Raw genomic sequence first — 23,689 nt, forward strand, 5'->3', positions numbered from 1 at the left:
GGTGGTCGGGACACGGGGGCATTAGCAGGTGCCGCTGGGTAGGGGGGAGGGAGAGAATGTAATGCAGAGCGATCTGCTTTACATTACATTCAGCGGAGCACAGAGGAGACATGCAGGGTCTTTTAGACTCCAGATGTCTCAATAACGAGAACCTGTCACCAAAATGTCATCACATAGGGGATTGGTTTTGTCCCTGTGTGTTGAAAAAAGTTAAGTACTTTTTTTTTTTTTTTAAATTGTAAAAAAATTAAAGTTACATTCAAGAACATAAAATCCCCAAAATGTCTGAGGCCCCCCACACCCACATATACGCACATACAAACGTAAATGTGTGCTTCAGGGTCGCCTACACATGAAAATGTTGATTGCGATACACGTGTTACATATCACTGTGCACACCGGAGTGAGAGCAATATTTCTAGCACCAGATAACTTCCGTATTGCTAAACTGACGACCTATAGGGGGCTTTTAAAGTGTCGCCTATGGAAAATATAGGGTACTGAAGTTTGTCGCCATGTCACAGGTGCATGCAAATTTAAGGTTTGACATTTTAGATATCTATTTACTCGGTGCAACCTGGTCTATTATATTTTACCAAAACATTTAGTAATTTCTAGCGTTTGTGTGCACTAAAATTAACTTGAATATTTTTTTGCAGTAATACCTTTGTAGTAATATCGTGCAACATAAAAAGTTGAAACTACCACGTTTTTATTCTCTGGGGTGTCTGTTTTTAGAAAATATAAAATGTTTTGGGGGTTTTATGTAATCTTCAGGCCTAAAATGATTTTCTTTAAACATGTGTGCAAAAAATGCAAAATCGGCTCTAGCAGTGAAAGGGCTAAATATCCAAGAGGATATCTCCATCCTTGTCCAAGTCAAGCATGTGCCACCCACCACTGTGATCCTCGGCCACACCGCCAGTGGTGATCATGCGGTACTTCTCATACCCTCGTACTCAGAACACAAGTTTATGCCTGCTCACAGTGAGATTTTCAGGCAAGTTGGCAAGTTTCCCTGAACAATACCATTCAGTAATAAAGATCTTCATTTTTATTTTCTTTATTTCATAAGAAAATTGCCCCCAAAAAATTGAAAGCAACCCTGAGAATATGGGATACCACTTGCTTTTACTTGGTCATTTAGGGGCAGATTTAATCTGATTAAAAAAATGTTAGCTGCAACCGCAGCATCACAAATAAACTGATCAAATACGGCTGTTCCCATATACATATACAAATCAACTAGATAGACAATTAAAAGTATTAACATATACAGACAGGACTGTTTACACTAAGGAAGCTTGAAATGAGAGAAATATTGGGGTAGTCATTGCTACCCCCCTTTACAAAATACTAGTTGCCTGGCTGTCGCTTTCTGAATCACAGAAATGTAACAAGCAAGTCAGCATGACGTCAGAGCTCTAGAATTGCAGACCAGACTTGACAGCCAGGCAGCTAGCAACTTCCCAAAAGAGAAGCCAGTAATTGCCTCTATATTCTCTCACTACTCGTCATGTGGGACATGCAAGGGCTGCCATTGCTGGTTTCCTTTTTTTAAAAACATGCTAATTACCTGGCTGTCTGGCTTCAAAACTTGAGTCACTGACCCACAGCAAGCATGCAGTAAATGAGTGTCAGAAAGTATCCAAATGATCTCTATAGTTGATCAATGACAGGCAACTAGCATTCTCAGAGGGAATGTTAGCAATTTCAGCCTCCATACTCTTCTCCTGAGAGGAGTACATGAAGGGGAGCACAGTTGGACAGATATCCATTTAAACATCTCAATAGATTCAATCCATAGGTTCCCTATAAATACATTGAAGAACACAGATAAGCCTTCCCTTTGAAGAAATACATACATATTCACAGTTGTGGGTTCTAAAATCTAACGCGTTTTGTTGTGTGTGAGTGCCATGAGTTCTGGCTGACTCAGATCATTAATATGGCTTCCAATCTTTAACACCGCAAGTCTTCTGAGTCCTTTACAATAGATAGCAGTCTCAAGTTGGTCCCCGCAGTAAAGGGTTTGTGTGTCCCAGCATAGTTCAGAGTCCCTGGAGGTAATCACTGAGCAGTGTGGGGTCTAGCAGACTGTCACTCACAGGCTGTTCTGTATGAAACTCCCTCTGAAGCTGACGGTTTCTTCTTCCTCCTCTCTGGGGGATGGGCAGCTCGGAATGGTGTGCAGGAAGGGGTTCAAGGAAGAAATATGGGTGAAGGAGGGCCTGTACGGAATAAAAATAGAGGATCAGTAGAATGTTATTGTCAGACGGGCTGGCGGACTTCTGCCAGCCATTATATACAGTAGATTCCTGTGAGTCAGACTTAGGGGACCATTTATTAAAGAGGAGTTCCACCCAAAAGGAGAAGTTCCAATTTAAAGTGAAGCTCCATCCAAAAGGGGAAGTTCCGCTTTGAGGACTGATCCTCCACTCCCCATTAAGGATTGGCACCTTTGGGGGGTGGGGGGGAGCGGGTACCCGAATTTGACAGGTACCAGCTTCCACTTCCTAGGCGACCGGAAGCGGAAGGTGTCTTCCCTCCCTCCTGTAGTCTTTTGGGACATGTGACAGGTCCCAGAAGACTACAGGACCATTTATGAAGCGCAGTGCTACTCACGCATGCGCAGTGGGTATCCGGCTGTGAAGCCGCAAGCTATCACAGCCGGGTGCCCACACTGAAGATGCTGGTGCCTGGAACACAGGACGGGCGGTGAACGAGCTGCGGGGGACAGGTGAGTGGCTGTTTTTTAAAAGTCAACAGCTACAGTTTTTGTAGCTGCTGACTTTTATTTTTTGACAGAGTGAGTGGAAATCCACTTTAAGTACTGATCCCCCGCTCCCTATGGGGAACTGGTACCTTTGGGGAGTGGGGGAAAAGCGAGTACTCAATTTTAACAGGTACCCGCTGACAGGTCCCAAAAGACTACGTGACCATTCACAAAACATAGCACTACTCGCGCAGGCGTAGTGGGCCCCCATTGTGAAGTCGCAAGCTGTCACAGCCGGGTGCCCACACTTAAAATGCCAACACCGGGGAGCAAGGACAGCTTGTGTAACAGGCTGCGATGAGTGCACCGCTGAATCGAGGCACAGGTGAGCGACTGTTTTTAAAAAGTTAGCAGCTACAGTTTTTGGCTTTTTTCCTTTTTTAAGCATCGACTAGAGCCCACTGCCACACAATAAAAAGGCACATTTCTATAGCACAGTGACAAATTTTAAAATGTGCTTGACACTTTGCTTTCTTTAGGAAAGAACAGGTGAAACCCCCATTCATTTTCATAAATGTGTAAAAAAAAAAAAAAAAAAAGTGCCAAGAGGATATCCCTCTCACATGACCTATCAAAGTCATGTGACCAGGCTCAACAACTCACTACACCACTATGCAGAGAACACTTGGGCACCACAAACGCCACCGTGTCTAATGGAGAGCAGATAATACCTCATTTGCATTTTATAATACAAATTTTTTTAGTTTTTATGAGAACAGCCTTATACATGAAAGTGAACACATACATATCCAGACATCGACAGGATTCATATATCATACAATACAATAACAAATGCAATTAGAAAGTGATTTTAAAGTGTTACTAAATCCATGACCCTGCATTCAGTATATCTGGTCTTCCACAGTACACAGAACATGAAAATGCAATTATGTTATACTTTAGAATTATTATTATTATACAGTATTTATATAGCGCCAAAGGGTATGCTCAGCGCTGTACAGTAGCAAGGGGGACAGAATACACTACACGAGGGGTTCGAGGGCCCTGCTCCTTCGAGCTTACAATCTAGGAGGGAGGGGAAGGTGGTACAGGAGGAGATGGCTGTGGGGGATGGAGTGGTGGGAGGAGTGGAGGAGGTTAGTTGTTAGGTGAGGTCGGGTGTTAGGTGAGGTTGGGGTAGGCTTCCCTGAAGAGGAGGGTTTTCAGGGTGCGCCTGAAGGTGAGGAGGGTAGGTGACAGTCTGATGGATTGGGGTAGGGAGTTCCAGAGGATGGGGGAAGTCCTGGAGAAGTCCTGCAATCGGGCGTGGGAGGAGGAGACCAGGGAGCTAGAGAGTAGGAGGTCCTGTGAGGAGCGGAGGGCACGGGTAGGGTAGTATTTGGGTATCAGGTCAGTTATGTAGTTTGGGGCGGCATTGTGAATGGCTTTGTAGGTCAGAGTTAGCAGTTTGAATTTGATGCGTTGGGCAATTGGGAGGGATTGGCAGAGGGGGGAGGCAGATGTGGAGCGCTTGGCGAGGTAGATGAGTCTAGCCGCTGAGTTTAGGATTGACTGGAGTGGGGATAACGTTCGTTTGGGTAGGCCGGTGAGAAGGGAATTGCAATAGTCCAGGTGTGAGATGATGAGGGAGTGTACGAGTTGTTTGGTGGTGTCTGTGGTGAGGAATGTGCGTATCTTGGAGATGTTGTGGAGGTGGAGCCTGCAAGATCTAGATAGCAGTTGCATGTGGGGTAGGAAGGAGAGGTGGGAGTCCAGGGTGACACCCAGGACTTTGGCGTGTGGGGTGGGAGAGATGGTGGCGTTATTAGTGATGGAGAGGATGGGGGGGCACGGGGTGGGGGGAAGACCAGGAGCTTGGTTTTGGATAGGTTAAGTTTGAGGAAATGGAGCGACATCCAGTCTGATATGTCGTTTAGGAGGTGGGCGATGCGGGCGGAGAGTGAGGGGGTGAGGTGGGGGGTGGAGAGGTAAATTTGGGTGTCATCGGCATAGAGGTGGTAATTGAAGCCGTGGGAGTGAATAAGTTTGCCAAGGGAGGAGGTATAGATGGAGAAGAGGAGGGGCCCGAGGACAGAGCCTTGGGGGACCCCGACAGAGAGGGGGAGGTGGCAGTGTTGTAGGTGACGCTGAAGGAGCGTTGGGAAAGGAAGGAGGCGAACCAGAAGAGAGCAGCATCCTTGATGCCAAGGGAGTGCAGTTTAGCAAGGAGGAGAGGGTGGTCAACAGTGTCGAAGGCCGCGGAGAGGTCAAGGAGCAGGAGGATAGAATAGTGGCCATTGGCTTTGGTGGTTAGCAGGTCATTGGTGATTTTAAGTAGGGCGGTTTCAGTGGAGTGCAGGGGGCGGAAGCCAGACTGTAGGGGGTCAAGGAGGTTGTTATCAGTGAGGTGGGCGCTTAGGCGATTGTAGGCCAGGCGCTCAAGGAGCTTGGAAGTGAAGGGCAACAAGGAGATGGGTCTAAGGTTAAGGTTAGTGGGGTCAAGGGAGGGTTTTTTGAGTATGGGGGTGATGTGTGCGAGCTTTAGAGGGGAGGAGAAGGTGACGGTGGAGAGGGAGACATTGAAGATGTGGGAGAGGGAGTGAATGATGGAGGTGGGGGGTGACTGGAGGAGCTGTGAGGGGATAGGGTCCAGGGGGCAGGTGGTGAGGCGGGCTTCAGTGAAGACCTTAGAGACCTCCTCGGGGGTGGTTGGGCTGAAGAAGCGGATTGCGTCAATCTTGTTTTGGAAGTGAGTGGCAATCTCGTGGGCGGTGAGTGAGGTGCTTGGTGGGGGTGGGGGGGGGAGAGCAGGGATTTGAAAGTGGAGAAGAGCCGACGAGGACAGGTGGAGAGGGTGTTGATAAGGGTTATGAAATAGGCTTGCTTGGTGGCATGGAGGGAAGTGGTGTAGGCAAGGTAGGCGGCTTTATAGAGGGAGAATGCGGGAGGGGATCTGGTTTTGCGCCATAAGCACTCCATTATACTAATTATACTAAATACCTTTTCTCATCAGCAGTATATAAAAATTTTTTACTGCTATCAGTGTCCAGCTGTGCACTGGTTAAAGCTTGTAGGAATTTTCATTCTCCTCTCATTGTTCTATGAGGCTGCATAACCCCTGACCCTCTGTCTGGACAGTGCTGATTAGCCCTGTGCCGATCAAGTGCAATCTCCCAAAGAAAAACAAAAACTATCTAGCAATACACACCAAACTGAGCATGTGCAGAGGGACTCTGTGCTATCAGCAGATGGACTAGGGACAGCAGAAGAGTAGGAGGATCAGAGAAGAGAGGATCAAACAGCCTTTTCATACACTGTGGAGAATTAACCTCTTAGGCTCCACAGTGAGTATAACAAGCATGCTTTACTGCATATACAGACTGACTTTACTGTTGTAGGTTTAGTAACACTTTAAATAAATGCTAACCAATGATGGTCAGTTTTTCCCTTTATTAATAGGCCTCTGTATATTACAATCTTTTACTTTATTTCTACTCCAGAAGTCTTGTTTAGCTCTTTATGCTGAACCCTTACTTACCTTTTTTTTTTTTTTTTGCTCTAGTTCTTGGATATCAAAATTCAACAGTTAACATGAAGATCCCAAAAAGAAGACAGTATGTCCTCTAAAACCACCAAATCATTTCAGCCAAGGCACCCCCACCTTTTACAGCTCTTTTTGAAGTCCAATGAAAGGGGAGTGTTGATATCAGAGGCATAGGGGTTGATTTACTAAAACTAAGAAGTGCAAAATCTGGTGCAACAGTGAATGGTAGCCAATCAGCTTCTAACATCAGCTTGTTCAATTAAAGCGAAACTTTAGTATTCCAATCAACATTTAAATTTTGTGATCCTTCTGATGCTATTATTAGTAAATAGATAGGAAAGTATATCATATTTACTTGTTATAAACTTTGTTTTACATGTCTTCAGTTACTTCCTGGTTTCCATGCCTAGGCAAATGATGTCATACATCCCAGGAGTCTTCAGGAGTAGAGGAAAGTTTTTTTTTTTTTTAACTAAGCACACCCTCCTTTCTGATTGCTTAAAGTGATTCTAAAAGGTTTTTTTTTTTTTTTTAAATAACAAACATGTCTATACTTACATGCTGTGTGCAGTGGTTTTTCACAGAGCAGCCTTGATCCTCCTATTCTCGGGTCCCCCGCAGGCTCTCCTGGCTCTTCCAGTCCGTTGGGTTCCCCCACAGCAAGCAGCTTGCTATGGGGGTACCTGCAGCTCCATGCGTCCATTCACACACAGAGCCATCGCTTGACCCCACCCCCTCTCTCTCTCATAGGCTGACTGGCTGTGATTGACAGCAGCAGGAGCCAATGGCTCCCGCTTGCTGTCTCAGCCAACGAGCAAGCAGAGACCCGGGGCAGCCGAGGCTGTCACTCATATCGCTGGATCGTGATGAAGCTCAGGCAAGTTTGGGGGGGCTGGGGGCACTGCTGCACAGAAGGTTTTTTACTCTCATGCATAGGATGCATGAAGGTAAAAAAACCTTCAGCCTTTACAACCACTGTAAGCTAGGGGAACATGGATTCCAGGAATTAAATACTCCTGCCCTTATGCAAGATGGCCACAGCCAGAAAAATAAAGCATGGAGACATGGATGGATGGAAGAGTTTGCTTTGCATATTAAAAATGGATTAAATTGCATTTTTGGTTTGCGGCACTCAGATGCACTGTAGTTCCACTTTTACAATAAAACTTGGCAGTTGACTAATTTCTTTGCAGAGCTGCACCAGATTTTGCACTCTCCAGTTTTAGTAAATCTCCCCCATAGTATAAAAATATCCATAGCTTATAGTACAAGAATTTCAAACCTCATACAACAATATTCGCAGGATGATACAAACAGGACAGAATTGGAAAGAAAAAATAAAAAAGGATAAGTAAGAAAGAGGAAAGACAAGAAGAAATGGTTGAGAACTCTACACCAGGTCTTGGGTGAATGAAGTATAATGGATTCGTGGACCCCATGTAACCTCAAACTCAGCTAATAAGTTATGTGGTATGCTCATTCATTTATTTGCTCAATTCTTTATTTATTCCAGAGAATATACAGTCAGGTATTGAGACTTGAAAGACAGTAGTTCAATACAGTACATATTCATTAAAAAATAGCGCTCAGTTATCCAGAGGTATTGTGTAAGGAATTGCACTTGAAAAAGACTTGTTTGCAAAATACCGGCAACTGTATAGGTGGCTTGAGCTTTGGAAGTGGGGTGTCTCATGGACAATATGAGGGAGATTTACTAAAACTGGTGCACTTAGAATCTGGTGCAGCTGTGCAAGGTAGCCAGTTTCTAACTTCAGTTTGTTTAACAACTTCAAGTCCGGACACTTTCACCCCCTTCCTGCTCAGGCCAATTTTCAGCTTTCAGTGCTATCACACTTTGAATGACAATTGCGCGGTCATGCAACACTGTACCCATATGAATTGTTTAGCATTTTTTTGAGACAGATAAAACTTTATTTTGGTGGTATTTATTCACCACTGGGATTTTTATTTTTTTGCTATATAAATTAAAAAGTCCAAATATTTTTTTAAAAAAAGCGCTTTGCAAATAAATAATCTTTCTTCATAAATCTTGACAAATCTTCACAAATCAAAATGTACTCTTCTTTTTAGTAAAAAAAAAATAACCCAAATTAGTTTATAACCAAAAATTATAATTTTTAAAAAAATTGTTTTACTTTTTCATATTATTAAGGTTTTTTTTTTAACATACTGTCACCCTAGCAGTACAGTGTCACCATAGTGCGGGGTGAAGATTTTTTTTTCTTTTTTTTTTGCACTGATTGCTTTTACATCCATAAAGGCTGTAAAAGCAATCATTTCTCCTTCTCTCTGGCTGCACTCTTGCAGCCATTGAGAAATACTGTGAGAGCTGTGATTAGTCACAGCTTGTCACATGGTACAAGGCTGTTGTGAATAGCCTTGTACCATGTGACCTCTGTGATCATTCACAGATTTCACAAGTAGTAAGCAATGTCAGGAAGTGACATCTTGTTTACTACTATTCATGTGATCAGTGATTGGCCAATCAGTGATCACATGAACCAGGACTTCACACAGAGGTACCATACAGCGATCACGTTGCCGCATGCTCCCAGGGAGCGCGCACATGCAATGGATGCGGGGGGACAGTTAGAAACGTCCACCCACTTCAGCAGCGCTCCTTCCGGCCATTTATCTACATGGGCTGGACAGGAAGTGGTTAATTAAGTTTTGACAGTAAAACCTGGAATCTGGTTATTATGCAAGTTGCAGCAGATTTTGTACGTCAACAGGGGGAAGGTGAAACTAGTTAGTTGGATAAATGACGTGTCCTGATAGGAGACGTTTACCCTCACTCGTAATAGAAAATTGGAATAAATTTGTTCATTTATCATTAAGCATGACCCAGTTAGGTTTGATCTTGACCAACTCCAAAAGGCATTGCCAATTTACGCCAGCATCTCCCAATCACAATTCTAGGAGCTAGAAATGTAGAACAAATCAATTTGCTCAGCCCCTAAGGTACAGAAAGTAACCAACTACAAAGAAAAGCATCCTCTGTGGGCTTTTTAGGATTTATCACAGTCACCGTATATCTGGTGCATAAACTTCCTCTCCATTTTAAATAGGCCCCATAGACAGCACACTCCTGCTCCAGCATTTAGCCCTGGGAGCTTGGCTGCTCATATTGTGGGATGTGAGGGGGTGCGCCTCCTGCAAGTTCTCTGGTACGTCCACACTGAATTAAATGCACTGAAAAATCATTGCTGCTTACGCCCCATAATCCAATTTGGGGACTGTATGGGTACACTTTCAACACATTTTTCTCTTTTATCATTAAATAAATAAATTCTTCTCCATACTACTTCTCCTTTGTGCCTTCTGGGGTAAGACCTAAGGAGGGTTAACTCCTTCATGCCTAAGGGTAAAACAAATCTTAATGCCTAAGCACAATTTTGCAACGTTGACATGTGTTAGTAAAACTGTACATATCATCACAACTACTTTGTACATCCAGGTGAATTATACCTTGTTTTTTTCAGGACAAATTGGGCTTTCAATTGGTGGTAAATGGTAATGGATATCTCCTGATTTTGTTTTTTATCAAAGGAAACTGGCCCAAAATAGCTAAATTAAAAAAAAAGATTTTTTTTTTTTTACTGTGTGTTTCTTGTTACTACCATAACCTACCTCCAAAGAACCCAAAATAAATTCTCCAGCTCTTGGCGATCGCAGCGATACCATATATGTGTATGTTATTTGTACCCGTAGTACAGCCCAGAAACAGTAGTGAACATTTTTTTTTTTTATCTAAAACACACTGGCACTGGCATTGACACTAACACCAATTTTTTTTAATCCTGACCTTTGACCCCGACCTTGACCCAAACACTAATGCAGGCCATAGACGGGTCAAAAATCGGCCGATTTTCGCACCATTAGTGGGTTAATTGGTCGGCCGTTTTTCTGGGTTTTGGCACATTTTTTTTTTATCGGTAAAGTTGGAAAAAAATCAGCCGATTTTCCCGCCAATGATGGGCAAATCGTCCGATTGTTTTGCCAATAAAAAATCTGCGCATGAGCCGTGACCTGCAAAAAGAAGAAAAAGAAGTAGAAGAAAAAGAAGAAGAAAGAGAAGACGAAAAAGAAGTATTCCAGTCCGCTATTATATTTTATATGAAAAGTATTGCGGTTGCAACAATGTATCTATTTGCATCCGAATAAAAACATCTGTATCCACAATGGATACATTGTTGCAACCGCAATACTTTTTCATGTCAAATATAATAGCGGAGCTCTCTGCAAGGGACAGAAGTAAATAATGCCGTCCGTAGACGGGACGAAAAATCGGCCAATTTTTTTTTTACCATTGGTGGGAATGTCGGCCTATTGAACAACCGATTTTTCGTTTTTTCTTTTTAAACTGACGGTTTTCGATCCATCTATGGCCTGCATAACCCTGGCACTGAACTAGATCAAACCTTGATCTAGGTATTTTTTCTTTATTTTTTTAATATTTCTTTCTTTATTTATATATTTATTTTTTACAAAAAATTTTTTTTTCTCTCTATGCCAGGAGTTGAGAGATACCATGTATCTCTTTCTTCCATTCATAGAGAGAGAAAAATAAACACAAGGGGGCCGGGCTGTACAGTGACTGATGACTGTGATAGCCAATCAGAGGCGATTGCTGTGACAGCCAATCAGAGGCTATCACAGCGATCATGTGATCCGGAATCAGGAGTCCCGATCATTACAATGGGACCCGGTGCTGTCAGTGACACCGTGGTCTTTGTGCTGGGAGCGCACCGTGCAGCGCGCTCCCCACACAAAGACAGGTACGCAAATATGCGGCCCCATGGAAAAAAGCCCAGTTCTGTGAGGCTGCATATTTGTGTTACGTCGGCGTCAAGGGGTTAATATGCAGAAAATACCAGGTTCTCCCAGCAGAGCTCACCTCAGCCGCTCGGATCCTGTGGGTGGATGGATATACCAAGAAGAGCATAAGAAGCTGTAGGGCTTCAGGGGAGGTGTCAGGCACGATACGCTCAGGAGGGAGAGGGCGATGCTCCTTGAATGAGATCTTGTTATAATCTGGCAATTCGGTAATTTCCTAAAAATGACAAAACACATGAGCAGAGGAAGAACTGGAACATGTGAAAACGAAAAATTCCAACATTTTACTCACAGGCCAGGTTTTAGCAGTGGGTGTCCCCAAAGTCCGCAAAACGCAGCACAACTGTTCAATGTCATTCTCCCCGGGAAAGAGAGGAGAGCCATTCAGGAGTTCCCCAAATATGCAGCCAACCGCCCTTATAAGAAAGGCAATGTTACTAGAAGTGTAGGAATCAGTGCTTTGATGTCTGGATGAAGAAAGAGCATACTCACCATAAGTCCACTCCTTCATCATACTTGCGGGCTCCATATAGCAGTTCGGGTGCTCTGTACCACCTGTAAAGAGACATACAGTGAGGAATAGAAGTATTTGAACACTCTGCAATTTTGCAAGTTCTCCAACTTAGAAATCATGGAGGGGTCTGAAATTCACATAGTAGGTGCATTCCCACTCTGAGAGACAGAATTTAAAAAAAAATTCAGGAAATCACATTGTATGATTTTAAAAGAATTTATTTGTCTTGCACTGCTGAACATAGGTATTTGAACACCTGAGAAAATCAGTGTTAATATTTGGTACAGAAGCCTTTGTTTGCAATTACAGAGGTCAAACATTTCCTGTAGTCCTTGACCAGGTTTGCACACACTGCAACAGGGATTTTGGCCCACTCCTCTACACAGATCTCCTCTAGATCTGTCAGGTTTCGGGGCTGTCGCTCAGCAACACGGAGTTTCAGCTCCCTCCAGTTCTATTGGATTTAGGTCCGGAGACTGGCTAGGCCACTCCAGAACCTTGATATGATTCTTATGGAGCCACTCCTTGGTTATCCTGGCTGTGTGCTTCGGGCCGCTGTCATGTTGGAAGACACAGCCACGACCCATCTTCAATGCTCTGACTGAGGGAAGGAGGTTGTTGCTCAAAATCTCACAATAAATGGCCCCATTCATCCTCTCCTTAATACAGTGCAGTCGTCCTGTCTCCTTCGCAGAAAAGCACCCCCAAAGCATGATATTATCACCCCCATGCTTCAGAGTAGGGATGGTGTTCTTGGGATGCAACTCATCCTTCTTTTTCCTCCAAACACAACGAGTGAAGTTTAGACCAAAAAGTTCTACTTTGGTCTCATCTGACCACATGACTTTCTCCCATGCCTCCTCTGGATCATCCAGATGGTCATTGGCAAGCTTCAGACGGGCCTGGACATGTGATGACTTGAGCAGGGGAGCCTTCCTTGCAATGCATGATTTGAAACCATGACGGCGTAGTGTTCTACCGACAGTGACCTTTGAAACTGTGGTCCCAGCTCTCTTCATGTCATTGACCAGCTCCTCCCATGTAGTTCTGGGCTGATTCCTCACCTTTCGTATCATCAGTGATACCCCACGAGGTGAGATCTTGCATGGAGCCCCAGTCCGAGGGAGACTGACAGTCGTCTTTAGCCTCTTCCATTTTCTAACAATTGCTCCAACAGTTAATCTATTTTCACCAAGCTGCTTGGCAATTGCCCCGTAGCCCTTTCCAGCCTTTTGGAGGTCCACAATTTTGTCTCTGGTGTCTTTTGACAGCTCTTTGGTCTTGCCCATGGTAGTAGTTGGCGTCTGACTGACTGTGGGGTGGACAAGTGTCTTTAAAGAGCTCAGACAGGTGCTACTAAGTTAGATTAGTGAGTGGAGTAGAGGTGGACTTTTTAAAGGCACAGTAACAGGTCTTTGAGACCCAGAATTCTTGCTGTTTCTTAGGTGTTCAAATACTTATGTTCAGCAGTGCAAGACAAATAAATTCTTTACAAATCATACAATGTGATTTCCTGAATTTTTTTTTAATTCTGTCTCTCAGAGTGGGAATGCACCTACAATGTGAATTTCAGACCCCTCCATGATTTCTAAGTGGGAGAACTTGCAAAATCGCAGGGTGCTCAAATACTTCTGTAAATCACATGAGGACCCCGATTAAAAGAAAACTAGAAGATCAAAAACAGAAACCAGAAGGTCAGCATAATAGCCAGGCAACTGTTATTTTCATTAGAGGTCAGCGACAGTCCATTGTATTTCTCTCCTTACAGTCCAGCCCAAAAGCACTGTGAAAAGCCTCCTAAGTCTTCCTGTAGTGGAATATATGAAATGCATTCAAACAGAAGAGTTTGTAACAACTCTCCTAAAGGTATGTCATTTGTTAGTTACCTGTTTGCCTGGCGTTCAGCTTTAATGATAAAAAACAATGAGGTATCAACTTATACTAGACAAGTTGCTCTTTAATGTGGAATTCTGGGATTTTTTGGAATAGTGAGAATATTTGAAGAAAAAAAATATATATGTATATGGGTTTCACTTTATGACTCGAACCCCCCCCCATTTTGTTTATATAGTTCTAACTGCCAGAGGTGATATCCAGAATGGACTCTTACTACAGGCAGTAGAATTAATTAAACAGATAAACATCACTACTGACCGGGTGGCTACTTGATGACTGTACAAGCGCCCCTGGTCATTGGAGAAAACCCGGGCTAGGCCGAAGTCGGCAATCTTCAGGATGCCGGTAGAGCTGATCAGAAGATTTGCTGGTTTTAGGTCCTATCAATGGAATCAGAAAAACTGGTGAGTAGACGAAAGACGACGCTGAAGAGTATAAACACTCTGATAAGTACCTACTCGATGCATGATGGAATTCTCATGGCAGAACTTGACCCCTTTCAGCAGCATCATCATGTAGCCTTTAACCTGGGCCTCAGTCAGCGGCTGGTCAGAGTTCCTGATGACTTCAGAAAGGTCAGAGAGCATGTACTCAAAGACCAACACAAACCCTGTGCCATGTGGGAACATATCTCTTAGTTTAACTACCTGAAATCAGATACAAGGTGAAAAGTAATTAAAAACATGGCATTGTGGGTAATAAGCTCAGAAATAATTTCCTAAAGCCTAATTCCACCTTAAACACAATGTGATAAATTGTAGATTTTCAGTCCTTAGATGTGGTGGCTGCATTAGTTTTCTTTATTTCTGGCTTTTTTCCCCCCTTTATTTTCAGCTGATGATCCTGTAAATAATACACTTCCTGTCCTAATGTGACAACGCTCACTCACCGCATGGTATTTATGTACAGTAGGAGAAGCAGCGTCAAACTAGAAAGGAAAGGGGTTAGGACTACAGCACACACACCTATCTACCTACCTACCTTCCCATAGCAGTGGATGTTTTGTGATCTACAGAGATATCTGGAACAATGGTAACTGATAACAGTGATCAGAGACCAAGAGTAAAAGAAGTTACCAGCTCACAAGATTTTTGGCAGGATCAACAGGTATTTTTACAATTAAAACAGTTATATCTACCTTATATCCACAACCCACCAGCTTTTATTTTTTAAGCTCTGCATACCTACCTTTTTGCAGGGATCTTCAGTCTGATCATGTGACATTAAAGCGGAGTTCCACCCAAAAGGGAAGTTCCGCTTTAAAGATTGGTCCCCCGCTCCCCATTAAGGATTGACACCTTTGGGGGGGGTTATGGGTACCCAAATTTGACAGGTACCCGCTCCCACTTCTGCTGGGATCGCCTAGGCAATCGGAAACGGAAGTTGTCCTCCTTCCCTCCCTCCCCGAAGTCTTGTGGGACACGTGACAGGTCCCAGAAGACGATGGGGCCATTCAGGAAGCGCAGCACTACTCCCGCATGCGCAGTGGGCACCTGGCTGTGCTGTGAAGCCGCAAGCTGTCACAGCCGGGTGCCCACACTGAAGCTGACAGCACCTGGAATACAGGACGGCCGGTGAGCTGGTAAAACGGGCTGCGGCGGGGGCACCACGGGATCGTGGGACAGCTGAGTGACTGTTTTTAAAAAAGTTTTTGCAGCTGCTGACTTATTTTTTTACAGAGTGAGTGGAGCTCCACTTTAAGGGTACTCTTTTCTCTACTTTTGCCTCTGGTGGTGGATCCTGAATATTGCAGAGAAAGGTGTTAGAGCATTTCCCCATGAGCTCAGGCTGACCCAATGACCCACTCCCAGGGGCAGCTGCCTAACACCTAGGGTTCATAGGAAGTGGGTTGATCGAGGGTAGCCTCATTCAGGCCTTAGCCAACGCAGGATCACAATGCATTGAGTTTGCAGGAGACAGCACCAGAGAGGAGGTGAGTATTGTAGCTAGAGCTTCAATGACACATCACAGGGGGCAGCTGCTTGACACCCAAGGTCTCAGGAAGTGGGTTGATTGATGATAAGCCTCATTCAAACCCAAACCAGTACTGGATCACAGTGCATTGAATTTGCAGCAGTAGACAGCATCAGAGAGGAGGGCGTTTTGCAGCTAGGGCTTCATTTTTTATTCGTAGGAGTGATGATCCTTGTTAGGGAGATCTACCCTCTCTACCTGTCCTGTTTACCATTATGATGGCAAGTGAAAGAAAATCCCACATTTTGGGTTATCCCTAGAAAAGTAATAGAGGGGAAATCTTTCAAAGGGGACACTAGTTCTGGTGACCTGGGGGTCCACAACGGATTCCCTTAATTTGCAGGGATTTTCTCCCACTTCCTATTTTGTCTATGGCAGGGCTTGAAATTTCCACTCGCCTGCTTGCCAATGGCGAGTGGAAATTATGGTGGGGGCGAGTGTGTCCCCCAGGGCCGTCTTGCTGAGCAAGCTCGGAGCTCAGACCGGATCTGTCATTGGCACTGGGTGCCATCAGACTGCCCAATAGCTGAGCGCAGTGAAAGCAAAGGAAGGAGTGTGTGCTGTGCTCTCTTCCTCCCCCTAGAGTGCAGTACCAGGCTCTGTGAGTGAACAACTAAGTACTGCAACTTTTTATGGGGTGTGTGTGCGCGCACACGTGTATATGTGTGTGTGTCTGCATGTACATCCACGTGTGTATCTGTACATGTGTCTGCGTGTATGTACATGTATGTGTGTGTGTGTGTGTGTGTGTGTATACGTGTGTGTGTGCGCATGTACATGTGTGTGTTTGTGTGTATTTAAGTACGTGTCTGTGTATGTACATGTGTATTTCTGTGTATGTACATGTATCTGTGTGTATGCGTGTCTGTACGTGCCTGTGTGTGTATACATGTGTCTGTATGTGTGTGTGTACATGTGTCTCTGTGTGTATGTACATGTCTGTGTGTGTGTGTGTACAGGTGTCTCTGTTTGTGTGTGTTTGTTGGTTGCGAGTAACTGGCTAGTAGCTCAGGACTTGAAATTTTAAGCCCTGGTCTATGGGACAGGTAGCGAAGGTCAATCTCCCCAATGGGACACAGATAACCAAAAAAGAAATCTGACATGGGTTATAACCCTCCCTTATTCTATCCAAAATTAGAAAAAGTTTTGCCATTCGTTCTACTTTATAGTAAAGAAACTGGAAACGGGTGTTAAACATCTGAAAATGTCTGAATTACCAGGGAAAGAAGTTTGTGCATAATTCCACAGCAGATTTCAGTTTACTGCAGTCGAAAGAGTAAAATAAAGTTTTAAACAGCTGCTACAGGTTAGCACTTTGCCTGGTCACTCACATATGGGTTGTCTTCAATTTCTCGCAGAGCTTTAATCTCTCGTAGGGCTTGATTTGGGATACCCTCTTCCAACTTTCTCAGTGCCACCTTCTTTAAGGCAACAGCTTCCCCTGTCTGGAAAACAAAAATACAAAAAGTAAATCTATGTATAGATGGAATATACACATATGTCGAGTTGCTGTCATAATCTTTATCTAAAGCTATTTTTGAAGTCACTTTAATTTTTCCATGTTTTCTGTACCATTTTTGCAATACATAGATGTATAGAATCTCTTTCCTGGTTATCTGTACTTCACTTAGCAGGAAACACAACCTGCATGAGCAAAAATGGCTGCTCAGTGTTTAGGTGTAATTCAGTAAAAATGTTAAGCCTTAGCACATGCTAATAGAATTATGTACACCTTACAAGGTATGTGGGGAAGGATAAGAGCCCCTGTCAGTGTTTTGTTTTTTTAAAGATATGTTTGAGTTTTAACACAAGGTATACAAAAGAAAAAGAAAGAGAAACCCAGCACAAAGTCCAAAAAAATAAAACGGAGAAAAATCAGAGCATCTCACGGTGTCTCACATGTCCGATATACCAAATTGTACAACAAACAGAATGTACTCAAATAAAAGAGACTATACATAACCAACCTGGGTATGGAGAACTGACTTCAAGACATTGGATCTATAGAGGATAAAGTAAAGGGATTGGAAAGCCACCTGTCCCATATTTTATGAAACACTTTGGATGTTTTCCTAAACTCAAAAGTAAGTTTATGCAGGGGGAGGGAATCATTACCAGGTTTAAGCCAAGAGGCCACTGTGGGCCGACTTCATCCTTTCTAGGACAATAGAAGCACTTTCTTAGCATAAAAATACAACATCCGTAACAATCTTTTAGCGTACTGTGAGAGTACTAGATCTCCAAAAATGTCTAAAAAACAGTTCTTGGGATGTAAGCCCTGTCAGTAGTTTACTGCTATCCAAGGCTCCAGTGGGGAGATTTTGCCTAACTCACTTTCCTGGTGGTAAGGAAGAGAGAGAGGAAAAAAGATCAATGTGAGAAGTGATCTCTGGAACAGAGCCACAAATAGCAGTAAAAACCGTTAGGGACGCTAATCCTTCCCCACTCATTCCAACACTGGAAACCATTTTAACTCAACAAACATTTAAAGGTGAACCTTTAGTAAAATGCCAATTTCATTTGTAACATCCGGTTCCTTTCCCCATGTAATAGTCACTAGCTCTTGGTATCCAAAATGTACCTTTAAAAGAAAAAATAAAATTCATACCTATCTTACTCCACCCTCCTTCCCAGCCTTCTCTCCGTGGTGCCTAGGCAAGTGGTGGTGGTCAGGCTAAATGTAGGCATGTAACACGGGAAGCTGCACAGCTGTAGAACCCTAAATAGCGATGACCCCTTCTAGCCGTATAGATGATGGGGTTGTGTAATTCACATTAGTATAATAATAACAAAGTGCAGCGCTGAGAAATTTGTGTAAATAGTAAAAAGTCCGTAGTTATCAACTACATATAAATATATAGTCCCAAGAACAAGCTGATGAAGACCAGGAAGCAATGGAAAGAGTGCGCACTCACCGGACGCGCATGGAAAATGCGCATGAATGAATAACTCCTGGAATCCTAGAGTAGATGGAGAGGGTGAATTCCAATATATAGGATCAGTCAGCCTGGGAAGATATATCAGAGATCCGGAGGTCCCCTTAAGGTTGGTGTGATTTTCAGCCAGACTCCAACAGCTCCGTCCCTCTGGTGGTGATAGGTGAGTACTACAGGGACCCTGCAAATGGATTTAGCTCCCAATGGGAACCAAGAAACAGGTGCCCATAGTGTAGTATTTTATAGTAAGTTTATTAAATGTAACTCAAAATGACAGGCAGGGTAGTAAGGTTGTGTACAGTACATATAGGAAAGCAGAGTACGCAGCAATGGTACTAACCCTGAGTTAAAATGGCCGCGGGGCTGTCTCGTGGCTCCGGGCAGAAGATGACGTCATGCTCTGTCGGTTTAGGAGGAACCGACAGAGCATGACGTCATCTTCTGCCCGGAGCCACGAGACAGCCCCGCGGCCATTTTAACTCAGGGTTAGTACCATTGCTGCGTACTCTGCTTTCCTATATGTACTGTACACAACCTTACTACCCTGCCTGTCATTTTGAGTTACATTTAATAAACTTACTATAAAATACTACACTATGGGCACCTGTTTCTTGGTTCCCATTGGGAGCTAAATCCATTTGCAGGGTCCCTGTAGTACTCACCTATCACCACCAGAGGGACGGAGCTGTTGGAGTCTGGCTGAAAATCACACCAACCTTAAGGGGACCTCCGGATCTCTGATATATCTTCCCAGGCTGACTGATCCTATATATTGGAATTCACCCTCTCCATCTACTCTAGGATTCCAGGAGTTATTCATTCATGCGCATTTTCCATGCGCGTCCGGTGAGTGCGCACTCTTTCCATTGCTTCCTGGTCTTCATCAGCTTGTTCTTGGGACTATATATTTATATGTAGTTGATAACTACGGACTTTTTACTATTTACACAAATTTCTCAGCGCTGCACTTTGTTATTATTATTCTGCTGTTTACGGGTACACTGTGATTACCTCTAGTGCTAGCTGCTTGGTTAGGAGCGCTCACTTTATACCATCCTTATCTAATTCACATTAGTGACTGAACAGAATTACAAATATTTTAGCAAAAAAAACTTCACATATATGCATTCTTCTTGATGAAAAGAAACATGACAATAAAGAGGTCAACCATCCAGATGGTAATGGCATCAGTGAATTAGCCCCTCTGGTCAGTTGAACCCCTCTGTTTAGCAACATTTTGTCTCAACCATTTCAAGGGAAAGAAAGGGAAAGGGAAAGAAAAAGAAAAGAAAAAGAAAAGAAAAAGAAAAAGAAAAAGAAAAGAAAAAGAAAAGAAAAGAAAAAGAAAAGAAAAAGAAAAGAAAAAAAGGAAAGAAAAAAGGAAAGAAAAAAGGAAAGAAAAAAGGAAAGAAAAAAGGAAAGAAAAAGGAAAGAAAAAGGAAAGAAAAAGGAAAGAAAATAAAAAAGGAAAGAAAAAGAAAAGAAAAGAAAAAAGGAAAGAAAAAGAAAAGAAAAGAAAAAAGGAAAGGAAATGAAAAGAAAAAGAAAAGAAAAAAAAAAGAAAGGAAATAAAAGAAAGGAAGGAAAGGAAGGAAGGAAAGGAAAGAAAGAAAGGAAGAATAGGAAAGAAAGAAAGGAAGGAAAGGAAAGAAAGAAAGGAAGGAAAGGAAAGAAAGAAAGAAAGAAAGAAAGAAAGGAAGGAAGGAAAGAAAGAAAGGAAGGAAAGGAAAGGAAGGAAAGGAAAGGAAAGGAAAGAAAGGAAAGGAAAGAAAGGAAAGAAAGAAAGGAAGGAAAGAAAGAAAGAAAGGAAGGAAAGGAAAGAAAGAAAGGAAGGAAAGGAAAGAAAGAAAGGAAGGAAAGGAAAGAAAGAAAGGAAATAAAAGAAAGGAAAGAAAGGAAATAAAAGGAAAGAAAGGAAAGAAAGGAAATAAAAGGAAAGAAAGGAAATAAAAGAAAGGAAAGAAAGAAAAGAAAAGAAAAGAAAGGAAAGGAAAGGAAAGAAAGGAAAGAAAGGAAAGAAAAGAAAGGAAAGAAAATGTTACAAATGAAATTGACATTTTACTAAAGGTTCACCTTTAAATGTTTGTTGAGCTAAAACGGTTTCCAGTGTTGGATCGAGTGGGGAAGGACTAGCGTCCCTGACGGTTTTTACTGCTATTTTTCTAGAGATCGCTTCTCACTTACTTTGATATGAAAAGACAAAAGTTGCCTGCACATTTGGAGCTGCAGTGCCACACAGTGGAAGATGACAGCATGACATGATACAAAATGTTTTCCTAAAGCTGAATTCCAGGCAGACATACAAATCACAAACAATGCAGCTCTGTAATGTTCAACACATCCTTAAAAGACAAAAATAAAATAAAAATAATCAGTAAAAGGGACATCACTTACAGCCAGTAGGATGTGTTCCTTGTGGTGATATCCTCCTCCATCGATGGCCCCCAGGAGATTACAATGGCGGGGTAGGGGGCATGGGGTATATAGAGCCATGGGGGCTGCTACATGCTCTCAAGAGTGCCCAACTATGCCAGCCCCTTCTGCCCAGCTGCTCCAATCATAGAAGCCATACCAGTTTTTATGTCTGAAACAGGATCTATGAATATCCACTTGAAGACCAAGCATTCACTGGCACGTTTTGTTTACATGTTTAAATCAGGATTTTTTGCTAGAAAATTACTTATAACCTCCAAACATTATATATATATATTTTTAAGCAAAGAATCTAGAGCAGGGGTCTCCAAACTCTCTGAATAAAGGGCCAGTTTGCTGTCCTTCAGACATTGAGGGGGGCGGACTGTGGCCAGCATGAGTAAAAAAATGCCCTGATGTCAACGGGAGTAAACAATGCCCCATCATTGGTATTAGTGGGAAGAATATTGCCCCATTATTGATTTTAGAGAAAGAAATACACTAGATCCCCATCACTGGTGTCAGTGGGAAGTAGAAGGTGCTTCAGTTTGAAGTGGAAGAATAGTGCCCCATCATTGGTGTCAGTGGAGGAATAATGCCCCATTATTAGTGTCAGTGGGAAGAATAGTGCCCCTTTGTTGGAGAGAGTGTTAGGTATAGTGCTCTATCATTGGTGTCAATGGGAAGAATAGTGCCCCATCATTGGTGTTAGTGGTAGGAATAGTGCCCCATCACTAGGATCAGTGGTAGGAATGGTGCCCCACCCACTAGGATCAGTGGTAGGAATGGTGCCCCACCACTAGGATCAGTGGTAGGAATAGTGCCCCATCACTAGGATCAGTGATAGGAAAGGTGCCCCATCACTAGGATCAGTGATAGGAATAGTGCCCTATCCCCAGGATCAGTGGGAGTAATAGTGCCCCATCACTAGGATCAGTGGTAGGAATAGTGCCCCATCACCAGGATCAGTGGTAGGAATAGTGCCCCATCACCAAAATCAGTGGTAGGAATAGTGCCCCATCACCAGGATCAGTGGTAGGAATAGTGCCCCATCACCAGGATCAGTGGTAGGAATAGTGCCCCATCACCAGGATCAGTGGTAGGAATAGTGCCCCATCACTAGGATCAGTGGTAGGAATGGTGCCCCATCGCTAGGATCAGTGGTAGGAATGGTGCCCCATCGCTAGGATCAGTGGTAGGAATAGTCCCCCATCACTAGGATCAGTGGTAGGAATGGTGCCCCATCACTAGGATCAGTGGTAGGAATGGTGCCCCATCACTAGGATCAGTGGTAGGAATGGTGCCCCATCACTAGGATCAGTGATAGGAATAGTGCCCTATCCCCAGGATCAGTGGGAGGAATAGTGCCCCATCGCTAGGATCAGTGGTAGGAATAGTGCCCCATCACTAGGATCAGTGGTAGGAATAGTGCCCCATCACTAGGATCAGTGGTAGGAATAGTGCCCCATCACTAGGATCAATGGTAGGAATAGTGCCCCATCACTAGGATCAGTGGTAGGAATAGTGCCCCATCACTAGGATCAGTGGTAGGAATGGTGCCCCATCACTAGGATCAGTGGTAGGAATGGTGCCCCATCACTAGGATCAGTGGTAGGAATGGAGCCCCATCACTAGGATCAGTGGTAGGAATAGTGCCCCATCACCAGGATCAGTGGTAGGAATAGTGCCCCATCACCAGGATCAGTGGTAGGAATAGTGCCCCATCACCAGGATCAGTGGTAGGAATAGTGCCCCATCACCAGGATCAGTGGTAGGAATAGTGCCCCATCACCAGGATCAGTGGTAGGAATAGTGCCCCATCACCAGGATCAGTGGTAGGAATAGTGCCCCATCACCAGGATCAGTGGTAGGAATAGTGCCCCATCACCAGGATCAGTGGTAGGAATAGTGCCCCATCACCAGGATCAGTGGTAGGAATAGTGCCCCATCGCTAGGATCAGTGGTAGGAATGGTGCCCCATCGCTAGGATCAGTGGTAGGAATAGTGCCCCATCGCTAGGATCAGAGGTAGGAATAGTGCCCCATCACTAGGATCAGTGGTAGGAATAGTGCCCCATCACTAGGATCAGTGATAGGAATAGTGCCCTATTGTTGGTATCATTGACAGGAATTATGCCCCATTGTTGGTGTAGAAGGAACAGCACCTTGCATAAATTGGAGGAATAATGCCCCAAGGGCCTGATAAAGTCGACAAAGGGCCACATCCGACGCCCGGGCCGCAGTTTGGAGACCACTGCCCTAGAGAATGAAATGGTGATCATTGCAATTTTTTATGTCGCAAGGTATTTGCGCTGTGGTTTTTCAAACTAAATTTTTTTGGAGAAAATATGCTTTAATAAACTATAAAACAAAAAACACAATATATACCCCAATCTTTTTTTGTAAAATATAAAAGGAGGATGTTATGGTGAGTAAATAGATACCTAACATGTTCCGCTTTAAAACTGTGCACGCTCGTGAAATGGCGACTAACTACGGTACTTAAAAATCTCCATAGACAATGCTTTAAAAATGTTTACAGGTTACTTAGAGTTATAGCGGAGCTCTTGCTCTAATGCAGTGTTTTTCAACCTTTTTTGTGCAAAGGCACACTTTTTTCATGAAAAAAATCACGAGGCACACCACCATTAGAAAATGTTAAAAAAATTTACCTCTGTGCCTATATTGACTATATATAAAGTAATTCTCTTGAATAGGAATCAAACACAAAGAAATTATTTTATAATTACTTTATTATGAAATAATAAAGTATTTTATAATTGGACCCGGGGGCCGGACCAAGAGTAGATGAATGATGTGTATGTGTCATCCATAGTAAGT

General features: G+C 43.4%; 1 protein-coding gene across 1 annotated transcript in view; it reads right to left on the reverse strand.

The window, feature by feature from the left end:
- Window positions 1-1,047: 1,047 nt before the first annotated feature.
- The window catches only part of CDK20 (cyclin dependent kinase 20), a 33,559-nt gene continuing 10,917 nt past the window's right edge, over window positions 1,048-23,689 (reverse strand). Inside the window, exons 2-8 of the mRNA XM_089674986.1 lie at window positions 16,833-16,946; window positions 13,986-14,174; window positions 13,786-13,907; window positions 11,610-11,672; window positions 11,410-11,533; window positions 11,179-11,334; window positions 1,048-2,231 (exon numbers count right to left, since the gene is read on the reverse strand). Of these exons, the coding sequence (XP_089531112.1) occupies window positions 2,052-2,231; window positions 11,179-11,334; window positions 11,410-11,533; window positions 11,610-11,672; window positions 13,786-13,907; window positions 13,986-14,174; window positions 16,833-16,946 (948 nt within the window). The 3' untranslated portion in view covers window positions 1,048-2,051. The remainder of the gene's footprint in view (window positions 2,232-11,178; window positions 11,335-11,409; window positions 11,534-11,609; window positions 11,673-13,785; window positions 13,908-13,985; window positions 14,175-16,832; window positions 16,947-23,689) is intronic.

Source organism: Staurois parvus, unplaced genomic scaffold (genome assembly GCF_062004578.1).
Source record: "Staurois parvus isolate SC_StPar_1 unplaced genomic scaffold, SC_StPar_1.0 ptg000154l, whole genome shotgun sequence".
Classification (NCBI taxonomy): domain Eukaryota; kingdom Metazoa; phylum Chordata; class Amphibia; order Anura; family Ranidae; genus Staurois; species Staurois parvus.